Source organism: Protopterus annectens, chromosome 11.part0 (genome assembly GCF_019279795.1).
Source record: "Protopterus annectens isolate FY-2018-M chromosome 11.part0, PAN1.0, whole genome shotgun sequence".
Taxonomy (NCBI): domain Eukaryota; kingdom Metazoa; phylum Chordata; order Ceratodontiformes; family Protopteridae; genus Protopterus; species Protopterus annectens.
In genome coordinates, this window is record NC_056745.1 from 712,783,757 (window position 1) to 712,806,487 (window position 22,731).

Genomic DNA, 22,731 nt, shown 5'->3' on the forward strand with positions numbered 1-22,731 from the left:
CTGGTAGAGGAAAATAAACATCGATATATACATACATATACACATGTGCACACACATGTTGGAAGCATTTAAATTTAATGCATCATTTCTCCAATGACAATATATGATACAAATCCAGATTTAGAAACTACTTTTACAAGTGATATACATGCTGTTTCAGAGGATTATTGTTCACTATGCTTGGCTTAGAATTGTAATAACCTTACAGTGTATGGGATACTTACACATGCAACTGTAAACAAAATGTGGGGAAAAACTTAAAAAGTAATGGTGATAGTAAATTCTGGTACAGCTCTTAATGTCAATGCTGGATGCAGGAAATAAATGATGTATTAGTTCTGTTTAAATACTGAATTTTTCAAAAAGAACCCTAAGGTAACAACAGTTGCTATGTCAGCTAACAGTTTAAATCTTGTCAAGTTTAAAAAGTAAATAAAAGAAGGCTTGCTGCATATTATAAATATGACAACAATGAGGAGGGTTATTAGAGGAGCATTATCGGACGTCTACAAAACAAAGTCATTTTTATTGACCTGAAGGGCAAATTTGTTGAAAAAAGTACAATACAAACAGGATCATCCATCGTTTGCCTTAAAAATAACATACACCTGTCTTCAACTGTATCATCAAAACACACAAAATATTTTCACTAGTAGGCTATTTAAGTTAAAACACAAAATTATAACAAAATGCAAAACGTGTTTTTAAGCAAATCCTGTTTAGTGGTCTGCAGCTTGAATCCAGAAGCCTGCTAACACTAATTCAATAAACTCATTAGCTAATTTTCAGTTTGCAAATAATTACCTTGCAAACAAAATTAGATCAGTGGCCTTTTGTACACTCCAAGAATCATTTAATAATATTTTCTGTGCATTAATCATCAAAATAACACTGCTTTTTATAAGAGTGGTCATTGTTTCTACAGCTTATTTTAGCAACATTAAAATGTGTAAAGCCATATGTAGTTTCATTTGAGCATTTTTATTTAATTTTCATAAGACAAACCTTTGAAAGTCAAAAAACAAACCACAATCCAAAAATCGGCCTCAGTTGCAACAAGATGAAGAAAGATAAAAAATTTCAAATAAGCAACTAAGAAGTGCTTACAGAAAGAACTTTAATTTAACAAATAAAAATAAATCAGATACATCCAGTGAATCAACCGCTTTCTTCTCCAACCATTTGGTGACTTTATCAAGACAGAGCATGCCCCAACTGACAGCAAATTTATAATACAAAGTTAATTACTGAACCAATCAACAGCCAGGGTTCATGAATAATTCATGAGCAATGACTATTTCTACACTTTACATCTAATAATGTCAGATAATCACACATAAAACATTCATCATCCTAAATATTACTCACTATAATACATATAAAACATAACTATAAAATACATTATTAAAATAAAATTGAATGTGTAAATAAAATCTAATAAAACCTCATTTCCTATATGTTGTACACTTCAAATAACCCTAATATATTGTAATATAAATGAATAAATAAATGTATAAATAAACACATAATAGATACAGTATAAAATTCACCAATGTATATATGTAAAACATAAAATTAATGCATATGTTTCAACTATTAAAAATTACAAGAACATTTCTTTAAAAGCATCATCTGTCTAAAGCTTTTAATCTTAAAAATCAAGTAATTGCAACAGATTCATTTAAGCCTGGCCATTGGGTTGCATTTGTTTTCAACTGTCATATGGCCTCACTTTTCTCCAAATATAAAGTCCAAATATAAAGTCCAAGGTCCACCTCTTGGGTCTAGTTCAATAACTTCAATAACAGTGAATTTAAAATCATGTCCGGGCCATTCCATACAATGTTTAGCAAGGGCATTGGTTTCTTTTTGCAGTCTGATATCCCTCAAATGTTCATAAATACGTTTTTTTAAGTTTTCTTTCTGTCTTTCCAATATAAAAACAAGCATGTTTGGAACAGAAAGCACAATAAACCACCTTCTCAGTATAACAGCTGCACTTGTTTTGTAAATAGACCTTTATACCATTTATATAAAATTTTGACCCTTCCTTAATATGTTGGCAATAATTGCATGCCCCACACTTCTTCATATGGCCCCCATTCCAAATCTGGTAACTCCTTTCGAAGATGTTCTTTAAGGTTTGTCCCTTTCTATATACCACAATAGGCTTCTCACTTATGCATTCTCTAATGTCATTGCTTGAGGTCAAAATTATCCAATTTTTATCCAAAATCCTGAACATTTCTTTACTGTCAAGATTATAAGAAGTGATAAAACCTACTATTGTACACTACTATTGTGCACCCTACTATTGTACACTATTACTGGAACTACCTCCTGCTGAATGTATCTCATACATAGTTCTATGTATAAATGTATTATACCTACTGCTGCTACCTTTGAATATTGCCTGAATAAGTGATACTGGAATTGCAAATATTGTTTTTTAACCTGTTACCTGTATTTCTTACACTTTGGTACCTCTCCTTACATCCTATTCTTCTAACCACAGCTGCTCTCTCAATTATTATTATTTTTTTTGTTTTCCAGCATTAAAGCCTAGTGCTCCTCATCGGGTTGTCCCTTCCCTGCTGGCTTATCTCTCCCGGTTTACCTGAAGCTGGCTATCTGTACTGGCACCCAGGAAGCACCCCTATCTCCTCTTGAGTAAAGGCTGTTAATCTCCTTTTCTCTCCTGCATTGGCTGTATGTCCATTTTTTGTTTAATTTACTTGGTGTCTATGTCCTCTTGTGGGCGGCACACACGCAGTACAAGCTAAAGCTACCCCCATCCCTTACTCACCTGCATACTATTTAGTCGCCATATCCCCTAGCATTTGTTTTTTACTACTCACCTGCCCCTGCTAGTCTTCCCATAACTGAGACATCCTGCTTGACTTGCCTCTTCTGTCTCCTCTCTATCTTTCAATTACCTCTTTCTGGTTGCTGCACTCCTTTTCTCTGTTTCTCCTACCTTTAGTTCACTGACGACTGGGTCTTACATTTTAATACCTGCCTATTTTCTGCTTTTTCCTCCCTGTGTCCCTCTGCAAACTGTACATATTACTTCCCTATACCTTGCACCTACTGTCTCCGTGTATTCTCACTGCTCCCTTTCTTCTCTTTTTGTCAATCAAACTATACCTCTTTCCCACTTATACCAGCACCTGTTATATTTACTTGTTTACTGCCTGAACTTTCTCAGGCTCCTTAAATAACTTCCCCTTTCTTGCTTCTTAAACTAAGTAGTATAGGTAACTCGTGGTGTTAACTTTCCTGCTTAGCTGATTGTTTTTCTGCTCTCCTCTCTAACTGTTTCTGCCCCGCTTTGCTGCCCTCCCTACCCCCTTATCCCACCCACCCCACGTGTCCTTAGCTTTATACCCCTTACACCACACCCCCTCTATAACTTCACCTATCACTGACTCTTACATCATCTACAGCTTCCTCTCAACTATACCTTCCTCTATCACCTCTCCTATCACCTGACTATACTTAAAGGTATATTCTTGTCCTGTCTCTTCCATCTAGCTATACATCCTTACACTATAGTCTTACCAAAGTCTTCTAGTCTATTCCTCTCTTGCTAACCTCAACATGTCAACAGACATCCACCATCATACTTCCATGATCTCTGTAAAAGACAATACTCTAAAAATACTAATTCTTCTACTCATTACTTCCCTTTCTCCCACTCTGCCCTATTCCTTAACCTCCTATGAAACTAAACTCAATTTCCACTTCAACTACTCTCCTAAACATACAACCTCAAATTTCAAAAGCCTAAACTTTTCTCAATTAAACATTACATCTACCTCTTGTTACCTCTTAGCTAAATACCACAGATTGTCTCACATAAAAAGTCAGAACCTCTTGATTAGAAAACTAAAATACTTACTGAACTTCCCTAACAAATCTTACTTGCAATACAACCACTCTACCTTAGTAGATGGTGACATCCACCCCAACCCTGGTCCATCTAATTTTTCAGCTGAGGCTACACCTGTTTCTCTACACACTTCTCATCAATTACCAACCTCCAACACAAATACTCTATTCATAGGACACCTTAACATCCAAAGCGTCAATAACAAAATAACCCAACTCCACTCTCTTCTTGATCACCACTCCTTTGATATTCTTTGTTTAACAGAAACCTGGTTAAAACCCTTTACTAAAGACACTGAAATCATACCACCAGGTTATAATATCTTGAGACTCGACCGCAATGGTAAAAAAGGCGGAGGAGTAGCACTATTGTTCAAAACAGAACTAAAAATAACATTAGTATCCGATGAGAACCTTGGATTTACTAAAACTGAACTTCTTATCTCAAAGCTGCAACTAAACCTCAAAAAATCTATCTATATCATTTGTATATATCTACCCCCTGGAAATAACTCTACTACCGTAGAAAATATCCTCAGTTGGGCCTCATCCACCTACCCACAAGAAACCATAATACTAGGGGACCTCAACTTAGACTGGTCCTCAATATCCACTAACAACCCAGCATCTCATATTAATCTCCACGGCTTCACTCAAACAATTAACACCACTACTAGGATTAACAAAACTAATAACAAAGAAAGTATTCTTGATTGGATTTTGGTAAACAAACCTCTAGTTAAATATCAGTCTGGAACGCTACCTGATGACATTAGTGACCACAACCTAACCTATATTATAAGACAAAAAAATACCTCTAACTACTCTCCTTTATATAGGACCCTACGTAACCTCAAATGCTTTAACCCAACCCAATTTAAAACTGAACTAAAGGCTTGTAACTGGAACCCACTAAAAACACTTCCTCTTCAAGAAGCTGTTAATTACTTTAACAACACATTCCTAACTATTCTAGATTATCATGCACCAAAACGTTCTATTAGAATTAAGGCTAAGCCAGCCCCCTGGCTAACGAAAGAGACTAGACAAAAAATGTCACTTAGAAACAAATCTTGGTTAAAATGGCGAACTAGCAAATCTCCCATAGACCAACAGACTTTCAGGCATCTGAGAAACAATACCAAAAAAGCAATCCTCTCTGACAAAAGGAACTATTATAGCAATCTTCAGCAAGTGAATCACAATAATCCTCAAAAATTCTGGTCAACCCTAAACAGACTTCTTCACCCTGGAAAGACTACCACCCCCACCCCCCCTTCTGGGTCTGATAAAATTTCTCCCCTTGATACTGCCAACACTTTCAACTCATTCTTCATTAATACTATTAATTCCTTGGCCTCCCATCTCTCCAGTGACAATACTAGCATCCATGACCATAAATCCTCCAAACTACCGACCTTTAGGCTTCAACCCATCTCCACTACCTTTATACAGAGATGCATTCTCAAACTTAAACCTTGCACCCCCTCAGCTGACCAGCTTCCTTCTGAATTCCTTCAAAAAGCAGCCTCTGAAATAGCTTATCCCATATCAATTCTCATTAATAGGACCATAAATGAAGAAACCATCCCTGATGTATGGAAAATCTCTCACATCATACCATTACATAAAGGAGGAAACTCCTTTGAACATTCTAACAACAGGCCCATAGCCCTATTGTCCCCTCTCGCTAAAATAATGGAAAAATGTGTCCACCATCAGTTAATGAATCACCTTATACAAAATAAAATTCTGACAAACTGTCAACATGGCTTTAGGCCCTATTATAGCACAACTACTGCTCTGCTCTCCTTTACAGATATTATTAACAATAATCGCAACAATAATATCCTGTCTTCTGCTCTCTTCATTGACCTGTCCAAAGCCTTTGACATGGTTAACCACTCTCTCCTACTAAAATTCGAATCTCTTTCCTTAGGACCTGAGGCTATCCACTGGTTCAGTTCATATCTCACTAACAGGAAACAGGCTGTCCTCTGGGATAACAAACTCTCATCTCTTCTACCAATCTCACTTGGAGTCCCCCAAGGCTCTATTCTTGGACCACTTCTTTTCTCCCTCTTTATAAATGACTTACAATTAGCCATTCCACAGGCTACCTGCATTCAATATGCTGATGACTCCACACTTATTTGCTCTGCTAAATCCATTTCTGAACTTCAAACTAACACTCAAGCTGTATTTTCTAAAGTCGAAACTTGGTTCCTAAAACGCTGTCTACTCCTAAACGCAAAAAAGACCAAACTACTACTCTTTAAACCTACTACCAGATCCCCTACATTTGACTTCTCCATTGTGTCGAATAATGGAACCATTATATCACCTGACTCTACTACCAAATTGCTAGGTGTCACGATTGATAACAATCTCTCCTTCGACTTTCATATCAATAATACCATTAAATCTGTAAACAGGAAACTTGGCTCTCTATATAGAATCAAAACATTTTTAACCTTCCCAGCAAAAGTGAATCTTGCCCACTCACATCTTATTTCCACACTTCTCTATGCCTCACCTATCTACACTAATCTCAAGAAAAACAATCTCTCTAAACTGTCTACCACCTACAATAACATAGCTAGATTTGTTACTGGAAAACAATTTAGAACCCACCATTGTCAGAATCTGCAACAACTTAACTGGCTTGAACTGACAAACATGTTGCTTCTATCCCAACTTATGTTTGTCCAAAGAGCCTTTACCAACCTCTTAATACACCTGCTCTTTCTAACCTCTTAAGCCCCTACTCAAACCTGAACTCACTCCGCTCTTCTAGCAAACTGCTAGTTACCTTAACCAAATCTAATAACCTTGCTGGTGATTCCCTTTTCTCAAATGCCATTGGGAAACACTGGAATAAATTCCTCCCGAACTTACTTCAATTGCATCTACTGCTCTGTTTAAACAAAAACTAAGAGTCCACCTTAAAAAACACTGGATATGTTCCTGCTCTAAGCCTGATTAAAATTTTCTTGGTTCTTTCTCCTCCTCATGGCTATTTGTCTCTCTCTTTCTGGCAATACATATCTCTTCTAATCTGTACCTTCTTTTGATTAATGTTCTCTCTTTTCCTTGGTTTCATGCTTTCTCTAATTGATTCCAAAGATGAAATTATGTTGAACATGTGGTTTATACCTTTAAAATATAATTAATTATTCTTGTCTTGAGTAAAAGACCTACCACTTTTTTAATCTGTTTGTTAATCTGTTATTATGTATTTTTTGTTATGTTGTATCCGTCCTGTCTACATGTGGAGCTTTTCTCCCCGGGCCTCTACTGAAAATGGAAATATATCCAGATAGACTAGCCCGGTTAACAAATGTAAAATAAAAATAAATAATAAATAAAAATAAAAGCTGAACGAAACTTCCCATTTGCCTGCACTTGTTCAACAGGTGTCATAACATTCACATTAACATTGCTGTCCGTATTAACGGAACCGACATTCAAATTTAAAACCATCTCCGAATTCAATATAGCATGATAAAACCCTCTCACTCTCTTATTAACTACTTCCAACATTAAGTTGTTAATTAAGTCCAATGGGTATTCTCTTTTAAGAAACATATCTTTCAAGAGTTCACATTCATCCAAAAAAAGAGTTGAAACTAGACACCATCCGTGCAGCTCTAACAAACTGTCCCTTAACAACTGCTCTTTTTTGCTTGAAGGGATGGCTACTTTCAAAATGTAAATTAATATCCAAGTATTTTGCTATGGGATAAGTGATAGAACCACACCCATTCACTATAGGGCGCATAGGTGGATCAACCATATTCTTGTGTAGTTTTGGTAATCCAAATATACAAGGAGTTTTTGGATGGTGCACTGACAGGTAATTGTACTCATCTATAGAAATTGAGCCTTCAATAAAGAGGTCCATTAATTCATTTTTAACTTTGTTATAAATGCCATTTAACTCATTAATAGAGATTTTTCTATATGCATCACTCAAGAGAATATTGTTCATCCTTGTGTTATAATCATCTAGGTCCATAATGACAATACCACCACCTTTATCTGGTTTTATAATATGCACATCTCTATTAGACCTAAGTTTGTTTAGACCATCAATCTCACTTTTACTTAAGTTAGGTGAGCGTGTATTTCTGTGCATATTTCTAACATCTGTTTCACACATTTTATCAAACATTGCTAACGCAGGGTGTAGGGGTGGGTTGAACATACTTGAAATGTGCAAAGGGTTACTCACATATTCAACAGATTTAAAAAGGACATTCAACTTTCTAACAAAATGTCTGATATCAATTAATGTTTGTGCAATGTTAAAATTTTTGGCTGGGATAAATGATAAACCTCTAGAAAATAAATCACAATCATTAACATCAAAAATACATGAAGAAAAATTGTATACATTAAAATCATTTCTAGAATTCTTTAAAATAACACACTTATTCAACATATGCTCATTCGAATTCAATTCCATTCCCGATATCCTCCCTCCCCCCCTCTGATAATACATTTGTCCCCCTCGACCCCAGTTTGCAGGAAAAGTCCCTTGATTCTGCACGTTCTGGTTGTTTCTCTTTCTCAGTCTTTCTGATCTCCTCAGTGGGGGAATGTTGTCTTGATCTAAAAAATGTTCCTCATTATTCCCAGAGGCTCCATCATTATAGTTATGGTTCTCCATATTCCAAGCTTGTGACCGAGGAGGGTGGGGATAAGCTGTGTTTGAACAATATTGAGCCCTATCCCTCTCTATTTTCTTCATCTTCCTAGCTTTAACTGAAACCATTTCTTGTTCAATAGATTTAAATATTCTGTTGTAGTCAAAAATATTGTTGTCATGAGCCACATCTTGCACAATCCTGTTGTCTAGTTCAGTTGCTTCTTTTATTAAATCTTTTAAAATTAGTTCATTATGTTTGATAACTAGCTCCATGTACTCGAAGCCATGTCTATCAAACATACTAATCAAATCCTTATGGAAGCATGAACCAGCTATTAGCCCTGTGAGAAAGCGCCACATGCGCAAACCCTTAGGCACAAGTTTGAGCTTTAAACATTCTTTAAAGTATGCATTATCAACTTGAATCTTCTTAATTTTAAGTAAAATGCGGTCTAATTTTTACAAACTGTTGTTTTGACTTTCAAAAGTTTGAAGTAATTTTCATAAGAGTCTGTGTGTGTGTGTGTGTGTGTGTGTGTGTGTGTGTGTGTGTGTGTGTGTATATACGTGTGCGTGTTTGAAAATGCCTCCACCTGAATACACCTGGTGGCTAGAAGTACTCACGCTCAAACCATGTACTTTTGGGTACAGGTGAAAAGAGCCTAAAGTCCCTAGCCACCACCACTTGTGAATTACTTGTGAATTTATGTCACATATTTTTGTTCTTTTCCTCATCAAATCTGTACATAATGACAGGCATTTGAATTTAAGACTTCATATTCTTCAGAAAATAAATGGTAACACAAAACCTTTTACTCTAGCAATTTTCTAAGTTTATAAGATCAGTATTTTAAACTTGTACCTATTTGGGGGCTGTATTCCCCCATTACTGGCTTTGTCCAGGTTTTTTGTGCCAAGACATTGAGAGCTATGGTGAGAACTGTGAGAACTGAATTCACTAAATGATAACCATTTAAGTTTCAGCTTTCTAGCTTTCAGGAAACTGCTGATCTGGCATAGTGGTATGTTGCTCTGACTGTAGTGCACAGGGTCCTGGGTTCAAGACTTGGCAGTGAAATGCATGGTGGTAACATAACATTTTATTCTAGCAACTTTCCAAAATTATGCAAGCAATGTTTAAAATGTGTCCCTGGTTTTTGGCCTTTTGTCCCCCCCCAAAAAAAAATGAAATTGTAAATAAGTGCAAGAAGCTGGAAGTATACTTTTATGATGGAAATGTTCTGAATTGGGCAGTTTTGTCATTATTGGTTCATGCATTTTGTTTCACTGCCTACTGCAAAAATGTTCAAACAATACATTTAAAATGAGCTCTAAGTCTAACAAGTGTGCTGTATTATATAAGGAATATAATTTAATAAAGTTAGGAAGGTGCATCAAAGAACACATGTATGTTTCTTGTTTTGTGTGCAAGGGGCCTGTAATTTGAAAACAACCCAAAGGTAATCTTTATCCACCAGTGGCCAGATGTGTTTTCTTTGGATGTGGTGTGGGGTTCAATGCTGTTTCAATAAATGTGAGTTTCAAGGGCAGAGAAGTTTTAATGCTAAGTTTTAATTTTCATTGTGAGACAGTATTGCTTTGTTTAGCAGATGTAGTGTTTGTGCATTGTGCTATAAAATGGAAAATTTAAAACCTAAATAATCATTGTAGAAGTAAAGCAGTATGCATATGCACACATTATTGTTTATGGTAAACGGGGTGAAACAGCCAGGTAAAGGGACATTGAAAATGCTGTAAGGGGACTCTGGTGCCATATTTTGGTTGTCTGTTCTTGTGTTTGAAAGCTGGTATCCCACAATTCCATTGGAGTGGGTGGGGTTATGTAATTATGTATTCAATTTTTATGTTAATCAGTGTATAGATTTGTACCTATTTTTCATGGGCCTTGTCCAGATATTTGATGTTTCCAGGTTGAGAGCTATGGTATGGAGCCAGAAAGTTATCTTTGCAGTCACTGCACTTTTGGAAAGGAGAACATCTGCAGTGATCACATGGACTGCATTTTGCATTTAGAAACAGTTGCAAAAATGATTGCCATATTCACTGTATACTACTAAACTCAACCAGAAAGTTCAGCCAGCAGCTTCATCGACAAATGGCAGGTGACAGGAAATAGGAGTATTGATGGAATTAGAGGAGACTCAATACAAATAAAACAATGCATAATAAATACAAGTATTTTCAGTTATTACAGCACTGGGTTTTTTTGGTATCTTGGAAAAAAATTAAATACATTTACTAACAGCAGACCTTTTATTTGCAACAGCTTTAACATTTAGTGAAATAAAACATTTAGTAATGGACAACAGTGGCTAATAGAGGAACCTTTTTCAAAACATTGAAATTCCCACATGCAAAAAGGCAAAACTTGCTAATTAGAAGGACACAAGATGGCTGGCAGTTATTGCATAAGTTAAGCACAGTCAGTGGCTAAATGGAAGGGGTCATTTTTAAAATGTAAAGGCAACGTATGTGGCTTTTCGTGAATCATTCTAAATATTTATTGGGATCTAAAATGAACAACTGCACCTAAATTCTTTGTGACACAAAATATCACCACCACACCATCAGAGGTGCACATCGTCAACAGTATTAAATGTTGTGGAATGAAATACTGGCACCTGCAATGTAAGAAATACAATGTAGAAGGCAATGCATGTAGAACACATCCACAAGAAGGCAGACAAAAACCACTGCAGCATGGTCACAATTTGACAAGCCATCAATCACGAGACAAATGAGTCTCAGAGCATGTAATACTTATGTCCTGGCCTCCCAAAAATAAACATATAAATATATAAATAAATGACAAGCAGATTGAGGGACATAAGGGGCATATCTGGTATAACAAAGTGAAAACAGTGTAGATATGTATGTGCCCTGTCTAAGAAAGTCTGTTTAAGACACAGTTGTTTGACAGCAACACCTGGAACAAGATATAAGGCAGCAAGAGAGTACAGGGAAAAAGCATTGGAGTCACAAAACAATGGACAACGTCATGGAGTACAGGTATCTATTTTATTTTTATTTATTTATCTTTTGCTGTCCCACTGAGCTAGTAGCCTCTTTTTAGGGGAGACCCAAGGGGGTACTTCCACATCATGGGGAAATTTGGTCTCTACTCTTTTCGATAGGTGTTGTGGTATCTTTTATATCCACCTGAGCGAGCACCAACTCAAGCAGATGGGGCCCCTGAAGTGAAGGACCCTCCCTTATGGTGCAGTGCAGTGTCAGCAATCAAACAGAACTCACAGCCTTAAGCACCAAAGGCAAGTGTACTACCTGTTGCACCACTAACTTTCGAAAGTAGAAAGGATGGCACAGTCATGCACCCAAGCTGAGGTGAACCCACAGACATAGTCATGAAAGAGGAAAGACATGTTTCATGATTTGAGGCTATATCTATCTCTGGGAATGTGAGCATGGTCCCAAGTCATACTGTTGTGCAGCTAAGCTGTGCCACACATTCAAGGGGACAGCCATTATGACCACCATGCCTGCATGGAGCAAGATATGTCAACTTGCAATGACCATCTCTGTAAAGTGACTGTCAAAGAACTATCTGATGCTCTGTGTGACATGCGAGAAAGACAGAGAGACCAGGTAACAACAAGCAGGGATGAGCCTGTGTTACTCTTCAAGATGCGAACATGAGCATGAGTGAAGGGATGATCCTAAACATTCATTACATGGGGACCGTGTATCAATGCATCATGGGACACAGGAGGCCTACTGTAAATCTCTCCTACAGACACATGTAAGCACCTTCTCAAGATGGGCATACCATGAAGGACAGTATAGTATTCAGTTGACCATCCAAAACAATGTATTGGACATCTGCCAGTCAAAGTCTTACTCAGGTATAGCATTTTCCTTATAAAGAGCAATGCGGTGAGGTACAGTGAGTCCATTCATGGTTTCCTGGGCTAGAAGGGGAATATAAAGATACTCTTTCTGGCATATTGTGTGATGTCCACCAGCAACAGTGAGGTGGTATACATTGCCATTTTTTACTGGCACATAGAGATCAATGAGGCTGAGGGTGTCTGGATCAGCCCTGCCTACACCACATGCAACACTGAGTAGATATCAGTCACTGCCCTTCAGATTACAACCGGTGATACAAGAGTGAAAGGCTACAACTTCCACTTTGTAAAGATTATATGGATGTGGGTGTACGTGCAACAACTGGCACCCATTTAGGGCAGCAACCCTACATTAGTCAAGAAGGAAACAGATTGAACTTATCATATGCCATGGGAGACATATGAACAGTACCATGAAATCCAAAGTGGCTTCTCCCAGGTAGGCAGCAAGACTACTCTGCTTCAAGAAGGACTACTATGTCTGGACAGCAGAAGATGTATGGGACAAGACATTCCAAGTCCACATGGGTGTCCCTAATATCCACCCCTCCACACACACACACACACACACACACACACACACACACACACACACACACACACACACACACACACACACACACACACATTTTGGAGCATACAGAAATGAATTAAGCTGAGTTTCCTAAAACTCAAAATACAGTGGAGGAGAAGTACCATAGGCCAAAGACTTTACTGGCCTGTTAATCAGTGTCTCTGGGGTAACTGCTTGTCAGTTTCTAACATCTGAATATCAGGAGTTCTTGTCTAAGTGATGGCCCCATCCCTGATATGAGACAGTCGTTTGCAGCATGTGCCAGTCTTTGACTATGACGGTGATACTGACCAGATAATCATTCTGCTGTGACCCCCCCACCTTGTGCAGCATCCTTCACCATGTACAGACATCTCTACACACAAAGTACACCTCTAACACTGACTTCTGCACCTATATACCTACGTACACCTTGCATCTATTGTTCTGCACAGTGGCTACCCCTCTGATGCTTGTACAGTACAATTACCTTACACATGGTGTCTGCAATAAATGTTTGTTTATTATATTACATTTCAGTGTTTTCATCTCTTATGCTGGTGTCCAGTAGGGTCACTAGTGGTCAGTGTACTTTCTTTGCATCTTGGTAATGCTTGGAACATGACTGCATTATTCATGGAGTCTGTAAACATGTAAGGTCACCGATGTGATATTTGTCAACTACTTGTAATAATGACATTTTGCAAATGTTCAACAGCTTTGCAAAAATGTACTCTGTTTTAGATGCAATATTTTCTACGTCTGTCAGCAATACTCACTACACAGCAATGTATTCATGTTGCTCTACTGTGTTATGATATTTGGATGTATGACACTGCCTAGTGCTTCCATTTTGGTATTTATTTATTTAACATTTGTTTACCGGGAAAGTCCGACTTGGAATGAGCCAATTTTCTGCAGAGGCCTGGGGAGAAACACTTCAGATGCATGTCTTTGTGATGTGGGAGGAAACTGGAGTACCCGGTAGAAACCCACACGAATGCAGGGAGGACATGCAGACTCAATATAGAAGGAAACCCAGACAAGAATCGAACCTGAAAACCTCTTGCTGTGAGCTGACAACACAAACTACTGCACTACTCTGCCGTCCAATGTGTTGTATCTCCTCAGTTTCACTTCTCTAATGAATATTTTTAGTATTGTTCTAACTATGGATATGAGGTCTACCATACAATAATGTACTCAAATACAGTTTCGCCTCCTAAACACTACCAGACCACTATCTCTAGATACGCAGTTATGATAGAATGACACAGCAGACATAACATTTCACATTAAGACATTAACTAAATCAGTTTACAATACACAAATAAAAACAATGGAAATAATGCACACTATTGCAAACCTTAAATCATTCAAATCTGTTATCACTTGTTTGGTTATAACACACTAGCTAAGAAAAACAATAAAATGATAAATCCATACTGCAATTACTGAACTGAATTAAAATTCAGACCCCAGTTTTGTGCACAATTTAACTTTAAGAACATTTACAACTGCAAAATAAATAAAGAAAAAAAGTAGGACTCTTACCTTGGAATGCTGGTGGGCACACAATTAAAGCTTGCTGGAAGGGATCAGGCCTGGCGCAAATCTGTGCTGCTGCTGCTGTCTGAAGAGGCATGCTCCGCTGTGCAACTGCAGCCATAGATGCTGCTGAAGGCTGGTAGAGTGCAGATTGGTAGTTTAGTAAGGAGACATCAGGATTGGCAAGGGAAAGGGTGGCACTGGTGGAGGTGGGAGCCAGGTTGTTGGCCTAAAGGAATGATGGGATTAAACAAAAAATGAGGGAGGTGGTATGCTGAACTTATGGAAAAATGAGGAACTATAAACATAAACAGAAATCAAAGAAACAAAGCAGAAAACCGAAGGAGCAGCAACAAAACATATACTGCAGGTAGTTATAAATAAAAAAAGAAAGCAACATTACCAAAGCAGTCCAGAAACATGGACTCCATAAAAAGAACCCTTAGACTAGTACTCTGGCAATGAAAGTCATGCGCATCTACTATAGCTGCTCGTTTCAATGAGTTTGGTCTTAACTACAACAAAGTCAAGTTTCAACACTGGATACATTACTAGAACAACTGAGGGCATTCTAATACCTGCACTGAAAAACAAATGTAGTAATGCAATGCTTTTCAAGCATGCTGCTGAGAGCAATACATTGTAATTTAACGGTAGTCACAGGGGGTGGCCAAAACTTCCACAAATGGAGTTTAACTTGCTTTAAATTACATGGTGATTAAGTCTTCCTTGACGAGTTTGGAATAAGAACTACTTTATTCCACAAACACCACCTCAGCTTAAAGTACTGCTGACAAGGGATCGAGAGACCAAAATTAGCATCTGGAAACATACTTAGGAGATGAAGAATCTGATGTGCATAAGAAAGACTGTACGTTTGCTAAAGAATAGTGTCCACTACATGGAACATTGACAATGGGAAACGTAGCTCATGTTACTGGCACACATCTTGATCTTCAATGAGCAAAATAAGGGAGTAGTGATATCTGCCTGTAAATTATAATCCCTGCCAAAAACAGAAGGGCATGTAAATATAATTTATACCAAGCTGGAGAGATACAATGCAATGTCTTCATGAAATGGTAAAATCTGCACTATCAGTAAGATATATCTGCATGTAGTTAGGCCATTTATAATGACTATTCCAGACCAAGTATAGCTTATAGCATTCTGGAAGTGATGTTTGGATAGGAAGATGGGACAGAATGATTTAGTCAAGTACATAAATAGAGATCCTGATGCACCAAATCCCTACTCTATGGCCCTGTGAAACTGAACGATTTCACATCAGGAAATTTTAACAAGCAACTATTATAATGATCAATATCAAAAAGTGATTTGCTAAACATAAACTGTCATAACTAAATCGAGAATATAACCATTTTACATGGTAGCACCACTTCCCTTGATTCACAAATGAACAAGGCACTGAATGAGGTTCTTTTTGCAGATAAAGTGACCACTTAAAATCAGCTTTTGATTATCAGCTCATTGAAGCTGGTAAGTACATCTGTAGAAGCTGGGAGGCTGTGTTTTGGTTAATGACCAGCTAATACCTACTTAAACTGAAAAAAAAAAAAAACAAAGGCGTTACTCCTTGAAAATGGAATGACAAATGGCATGATTTCATTGCCCTTACTGTGTAGCTGAGCCAGAAATAATTGCTACAAAAGAATGATGAAAAAAATCATGCAAAACGGAAGTAAAATAAAATAATTAAAGCAGAATGAACCAATGCCACCATAGCAGGAAAGCATGAAGGCAAAATACACTCTTGGAGAATGACTGGAACTTGATATGACCAATGGATAACCCAAAGACAATTAATGACAGACTACCAAAACACATAGCAAAAGAATAACATGACTCCACAAAGAATAAAGGCAGGATACCTGCCTCTGACAAAACACTTACTTCTGCAGCCTGTTTTCTTGTCTTATTATGACTACTTCATCATTCTACAACCTTGCATTCTTTGATAGTCTTTGTTTTCAGTAAAAAAAAAAAAAAAAAAAAAAGCTGTTCGCCTTTACAGGTGTTTCTGCTACCTGTCCATTGATGGCTTTTCTGTAACTACAGTAAAAGCTGATGGCATTCAGAATCCTAAAGATAGGGAACGTGTGTATATGGATGGATGGGAAGGGTTATTACAGAAGAACAGCTGCACTGTTACTCCCCACAGAAGACAGCCCATAAACAGGACAACTAATATAAAATTCAGTATGCACTGGAGCATGCAATCCTTGTACTGTTAAACCTACAGGAAATGCCTTTTCCAGAAACCCACATGACCTGCAACAAACATATCATCAGGCTAAAAATACCATATCTATATTTCAACAAAAGTAATCCCAAATTTGTGTTTCACTGCAGAGTAACAACATTTTGTAGATAATGAGGCAACAACAAAAGCCAAACACTTTGCACCTGCCACATGCATTTACTCCACATTATATAATGAGGTGTAACATTCATATAATCCTGTTGGTCAGAATATGCCCCACGACCATGATAAACTCAACTGTAACTTTGGGGCTGAGAAAAAAATGAGTAAAAGCAAATGTGAAGGCCACTGGGCAACTAATGAGACATCACAGGGCATGGGTTACAGAAAACTTTTTTTTCTTACTTCTCATGTGTCTTGTACTTGACACAGAGATTAAGGTTGAAAACTGTTGCTCATGTAGCGTAGGGTTTGATTTCCTCAGCCCATGACCTTAAGCAAGTCATTTAACCAAACCTTGTTCCTACATTACGCTGAGAAAGGCACTATGTGACCACTGGGCCTACCTTGTTGACAAATGGGTATTACTATGTGGGGAAGTAATTTAACTATGCCTTTTGACATTAGCACATAAGGTATGAAGATTGGTTCCTTGAATACAAGGAACTGCTCTGGCAGCTCAGATGTAATGCTTTAAAACAGCCTGGTTTGAATGACGTGTTCTATCTCATGTTTTTTAAATCTCAAAGACTGAGTTTCATTTGTAGTTACTGATATTTTACAAAGTATGTGTTCCTTGGTGAAAAGGATTTTAAACAGGTTAATGAAAAACTTTTGGAATAATGCAATTTATAATTACTGTAAAAGAATTTATATAAATAGTTTAACAGCAGTGTACATTGCAAGTGCTTTTTATCTGCCTGCTTTGGCTTATCAAATTGTATTGTATTCAGGGTTGATTGATTGGGCTTTCAGCCTATTATTTTTTAAGATTTAAACATGTGATATACTAGTTTTGTATAAAATCAAGTCTTTAATGTTTTTAATTAATTCTGATGAAGTCTTGAGGCGAATGCCAGACGAAAGCGCTAAATAATAAAGGTGTTCAGTGGTTGGTCAGCTTGTCTCCTTGCAGTTCTGTTTTATTGGTGTTTTGTACTTTCAGTTTATATGGAGCAAGGAGTTGGAGTGGATACCACTGGATTTGTTCCCCTACAAGAGCTGACAGCATCTACTGGGAACTTGTCAGTACTGACTGAAGTGCTGACAGCACAGATTTCTGGTTTGGGGAGGAACGTATCGGCTGTTCCTACTACCGTTGGGCAAACTAATTGCACAACACAAGATTCAAATGCAACTCAAACTGCTTCTATCCCTTTAGGGCAGGGAAACCCTATTTCCACGTCACCATGAGCGAGCGGCTCTTTCATTGGTCACCACCCTGCAGGAGGTGGGAACAACAATAGTGGCGGCAATGCAACCGAGATGGCTACAGCTTGTTCATTTTCTGAGTGGTTTAGGAATGGTATTCAGTGCAATGTTGGAGTGGAAAACAGCAGGCAAGTTTGAGGAACCTTTGATGAACAACTTAAAGGGTTTGAAAAAGAGGTAACTAAACTGCGGAAGCTTCAGATGGAAAACTGCTACCTTAGGGAATGTGTTCGCAGACAACAAATACCAAAAGGACTTAGAACCTGGAAATTTCCAACAGGTACTTTTTATGGGTCTGATTTATATACTGAATTACTTGCCATGTTCAATAGGCATGGATGTCAGCTACCTGAAGTGCTCATCAGAGACAATGACAAAAAAATGGACAGTTTAAAAACTAGAATTGATGTTTTGAATGAAGCATTGCACAATGACTTGTTGTTTCAAACTAAAGTGAATGAGTATAATGCTGTGTTGGTCAATGTAGACAAAGTTATGATTGTGTTAAAAAATAAAAAGGGTAAAAAACTGGAGAGAGATAAACTAGAATATGAGGAGGGTAGAGCATACCCATTGCCCAACAGTAATATCATAAGAATACACGATAGAGAAGAGGATAATTACAATATGGGGGAACCTGGTTTGGGTGAAGATAACACAAACGAGATAATAGAACAAACAGCCCCTTTAGATGTTCCTTTGAGGAGGTTGGAGCGCCTCCAAAACCAGCAACAGAATTACTACAACCAGGAGAGGATGGGGGGGGGGGGCAACTCCCACAATTTCTATTCCAACAGGGGTAGGCCATACAGGGGGAGGGGGAGAGGGAGAGAGATGCCAGACAGGTGGTAGAAAAGGATGCAGGCCATGTTTGCACCATAGTCACAAATGTGTTTGGTGACTTTAAAATTTATAACTATAGTGACACAGACATTAGTACATCATGGGCTAACGTATTTCAAAAAGGACTGAATTTTGTACCTACCAGAACATCTAGAATAGAAAATTCTCTACTTGAATTAAAGTTGTTTGTCAGGAAACTGAACTTTAAGATGTACTTTAACAGTGACAACAGATATATCAATACAGGTGAATGCAAAAAAAAAACAGTACATTTAACCCACCCCTGCATCCTACATTACATGTTTTTGAGAGTCTTTGCATGGAACAAATCAGAAGGTTACACTCTGATAAAAGTAGGGAGGTTTTGCATAATCTCTCTAATAGTGAAGTCGACTTACTAAATGAAATAGTTAATAGTAATTTTATAAGGGTGATGAAACCAGACAAGGGTGGGGGCTGGTTATAATGAATCAAAGTATGTATAGAGACAAAATGCAAACACACCTGTTTACTGATTCCTATGAAGAAATATTGAGAAATGAATTGAACATTTCCTACAGAAATATTAACATTTGTTTAAACGATCTATTAAATAACCAAATTTCTGTTGGTGAACATGGGTTTTTAACACAAAAATATCCACGCATCCCCACGATTTTTGGCAACCCAAAGATACACAAGTGTATGGAGGACCCTCCCCTTAGGCCAATAGTGGATGCCAAAGCCTCACATACTTTCAATTTGGCAAAATTCATTGACCATAATTTAAAACATGTTTTATTTCAACATTCCCACGTACTAAAAGACTCTTGGGATTGTTTAAAAAAGGTACAAAAGGACATATATATGGACAATTTGATATTAGTACCATGGACATAAAGGCTCTGTTTACAGTGATACCCCATGAGGAGGTTATCAATATGTTCTACGGCTATCTGTGTACCTGTTCTACACATTGCCATTCTAGAATTCTAATGTACACGACCCTCATAGAGTTAATTTTGCAAAATAACTTTATTCTATTTGAAAACCAGTTATTTAAGCAAAAAATAAGAGTTGTGATGGTTTGCCAATGTTGTATTAATCCAGTGGGAATTCACTACAGTGTTCAAACATGAACTCTTTAAACATTGCAGATTTTATGGTAGATATTTAGATGATGTATTAATTTTTTGGGATGGCACAGGTTAACAACTACAACATTTTTTTTGTTTTTTGAATTCAAGTACTGCGTTTTTAAATCTTACCATGGAAACACATTTTGAGTACATTAACTTTCTGGACATCACCATACAAAAAGACATAGAGAACCATAGAGTCACTTCTACTTTGTTTAGGAAACCTACATATTCAAATACCCTGCTACATTGTGATAGTTGCCATCCTATACACCAGAAAAAATCTTTGGTAAAAGGACAGGGTGTTAGGTTAGCAAGGATGATAAGTGAATTTACTGTGTTCCTACAGGAAATTGACAAACTTAAAACTATTCTTAGTAGGAAGGGTTACCCTGGGACATTTATTGATCCAATTCTGGATGAAGTTATAGGGAAGAGAAGTAGTGGACATTTTACCCCACTTTTGGGATTTATTTCTGACACTTCTCTTGGGGGGTGACTGTGAACATGTCAGTAGATAGACAGGAAGGAGGTACTAAATCCTTTAAGGATGCTATGATTCTTACATTTAACCCCCTTTATTACAACATCAGAGAAGTCCTATACAACTGGACGAACTACAAGTGACCTCTGTAAAACAAGACTTGGAGACAAGCCTTGTGTAATATACAGGAGAGACAAGTGTATAAAAAATCTCTTGGAAAGCAATTTTTCAAGGGAGAGGGAGGGACATATGAGAAAATGTGGACATTGTGCACAATGTCCCTGTATTCTAGAATCTAGCAGCAATTGTATAAGGGCTTATGGCTATGTTCACTTAAAAGGAAAATATAACTGTCAAAGCAAATGTGTAGTTTATATCGCAATCTGTCAAGTATGTGACCAATTTTATATTGGAAAAACAATAAATGGTTTAAATAGGCGGATTTATCAGCATGCCTATGACATTAAGAAAGGAAATGTGAATAATGCCTTGGCGAAACACACAATGGAGCATCCACAGCATTATTTTAAATTTTCAGTTTTAGAACAAATTCACCTAGAAAATAGCAGGGGAGGGCCAGTAGATTGGTTCCTTGAATACAAGGAACTGCTCTGGCAGCTCAGATGTAATGCTTTAAAACAGTCTGGTTTGAATGATGTGTTCTATCTCATGTTTTTTAAAACTCAAGTCTGAGTTTCATTTGTAGTTACTGATATTTTACAAAGTATGTGGTCTATACACTGGTTCCTTGGTGAACAGGATTTTAAACAAGTTAATGAAAAACTTTTGGAATAATGCAATTTATAATTATTGTAAAATAATTTATATAAATGGTTTAACAGCAGTGTACATTGCAAGTGCTTTTTATCTGCCTGCTTTGGGTTATCAAATTGTATTGTATTCAGGGTTGATTGATTGGGCTTTCAGACTATTATTTTTTAAGATTTAAACATGTGATATATTAGTTCTGTATATAATCAAGTCTTTAATGTTTTTAATTCATTCTGATGAAGTCTTGATACGAATGCCAGACGAAAACGCTAAATAATAAATAGGTCCAGAGGTTGGTCAGCTTGTCTCCTTGCAGTTCTGTTTTTCAAGGTATGAAGGTATGTTTAAATATGCTTGTAACCTACACCATATCATGTTTCATTCTTAACCCATGTATATCTAAGGGATACCTTAGTACTTTAATGTCAGAGGTTTTCAGTCTGTGTTACTGCAGAATACTATAGATAGTTTTCTTTTAAACAAAAAATATCTTTATAATATTTTCATATATGACATAGGCAATCTTACATTTATATAAATGAAAATAAACCATAACAACAAAATCTCAGTTGTAAATATTATACCTTGCAAAGCATGTCAACACAACTGTAGCTGCAAACATTACACATCACTTTTAATATATCCAGTCATTGTTAGTCAGCCATTACGTAGCTCATTCAAATCCTGCCTTCTTTTAAACCTCATTCTTCCTCTGCATGTATTGATCCTCCATTTCCCATTTTTTTCCTATGAAATTTGCTCCTACCCTTTTCCAAAGATCCCAGTTCCGGTTGTTTTATCTCTGTTACTACCTTTGTTACTTCTAGTAAAGTTGGTTTAGACTCTAATTTCCATTTTCTAGTAACTGTTTTTTTTTTTGGCAGCCATCATAATTAGATTCATCAAGGCCTTACTATGTCTAGGCAATTCTGATTCTATATCATAGCTCAAAAAAAATAACTTCCCTAGTTACTCATATTTGCTCATCCAGCATCTCTGACAGCGCAGACTGCAGGGAATCTTTAAAGTCCGCCAGCTCATTACACTCCCAGAAAATATGTTCCCAGTTACCTTTCTTCCCCTTCACAACTCCAACATTTGCTGTCTACCTGAGGGAAAATTCTTTGGAGCCTGCTTGAGGTATAAAAATACCTATGTAAACACTTCCAGACAAAGATCCTAAATCTCCTAGACTTTGTTGCATAATTGGAAGACATACATAGATTCCCCCCATTGCTTCTTTGTGAATTGCTTATCCAAACTCTCTACTTAATTCTTCCTAACCTCTTCTGATAGAAGCTTATAGTTATCATGCAATATTTTATATGCT

General features: G+C 37.1%; 1 protein-coding gene across 1 annotated transcript in view; it reads right to left on the minus strand.

Moving 5' to 3' along the window:
* Window positions 1-22,731, minus strand: part of HIPK2 (homeodomain interacting protein kinase 2) — a 1,139,975-nt gene that overhangs the window by 181,963 nt on the left and 935,281 nt on the right. The window contains exon 8 of the mRNA XM_044088176.1: window positions 14,537-14,759. Within this exon, the coding sequence (XP_043944111.1) occupies window positions 14,537-14,759 (223 nt within the window). The remainder of the gene's footprint in view (window positions 1-14,536; window positions 14,760-22,731) is intronic.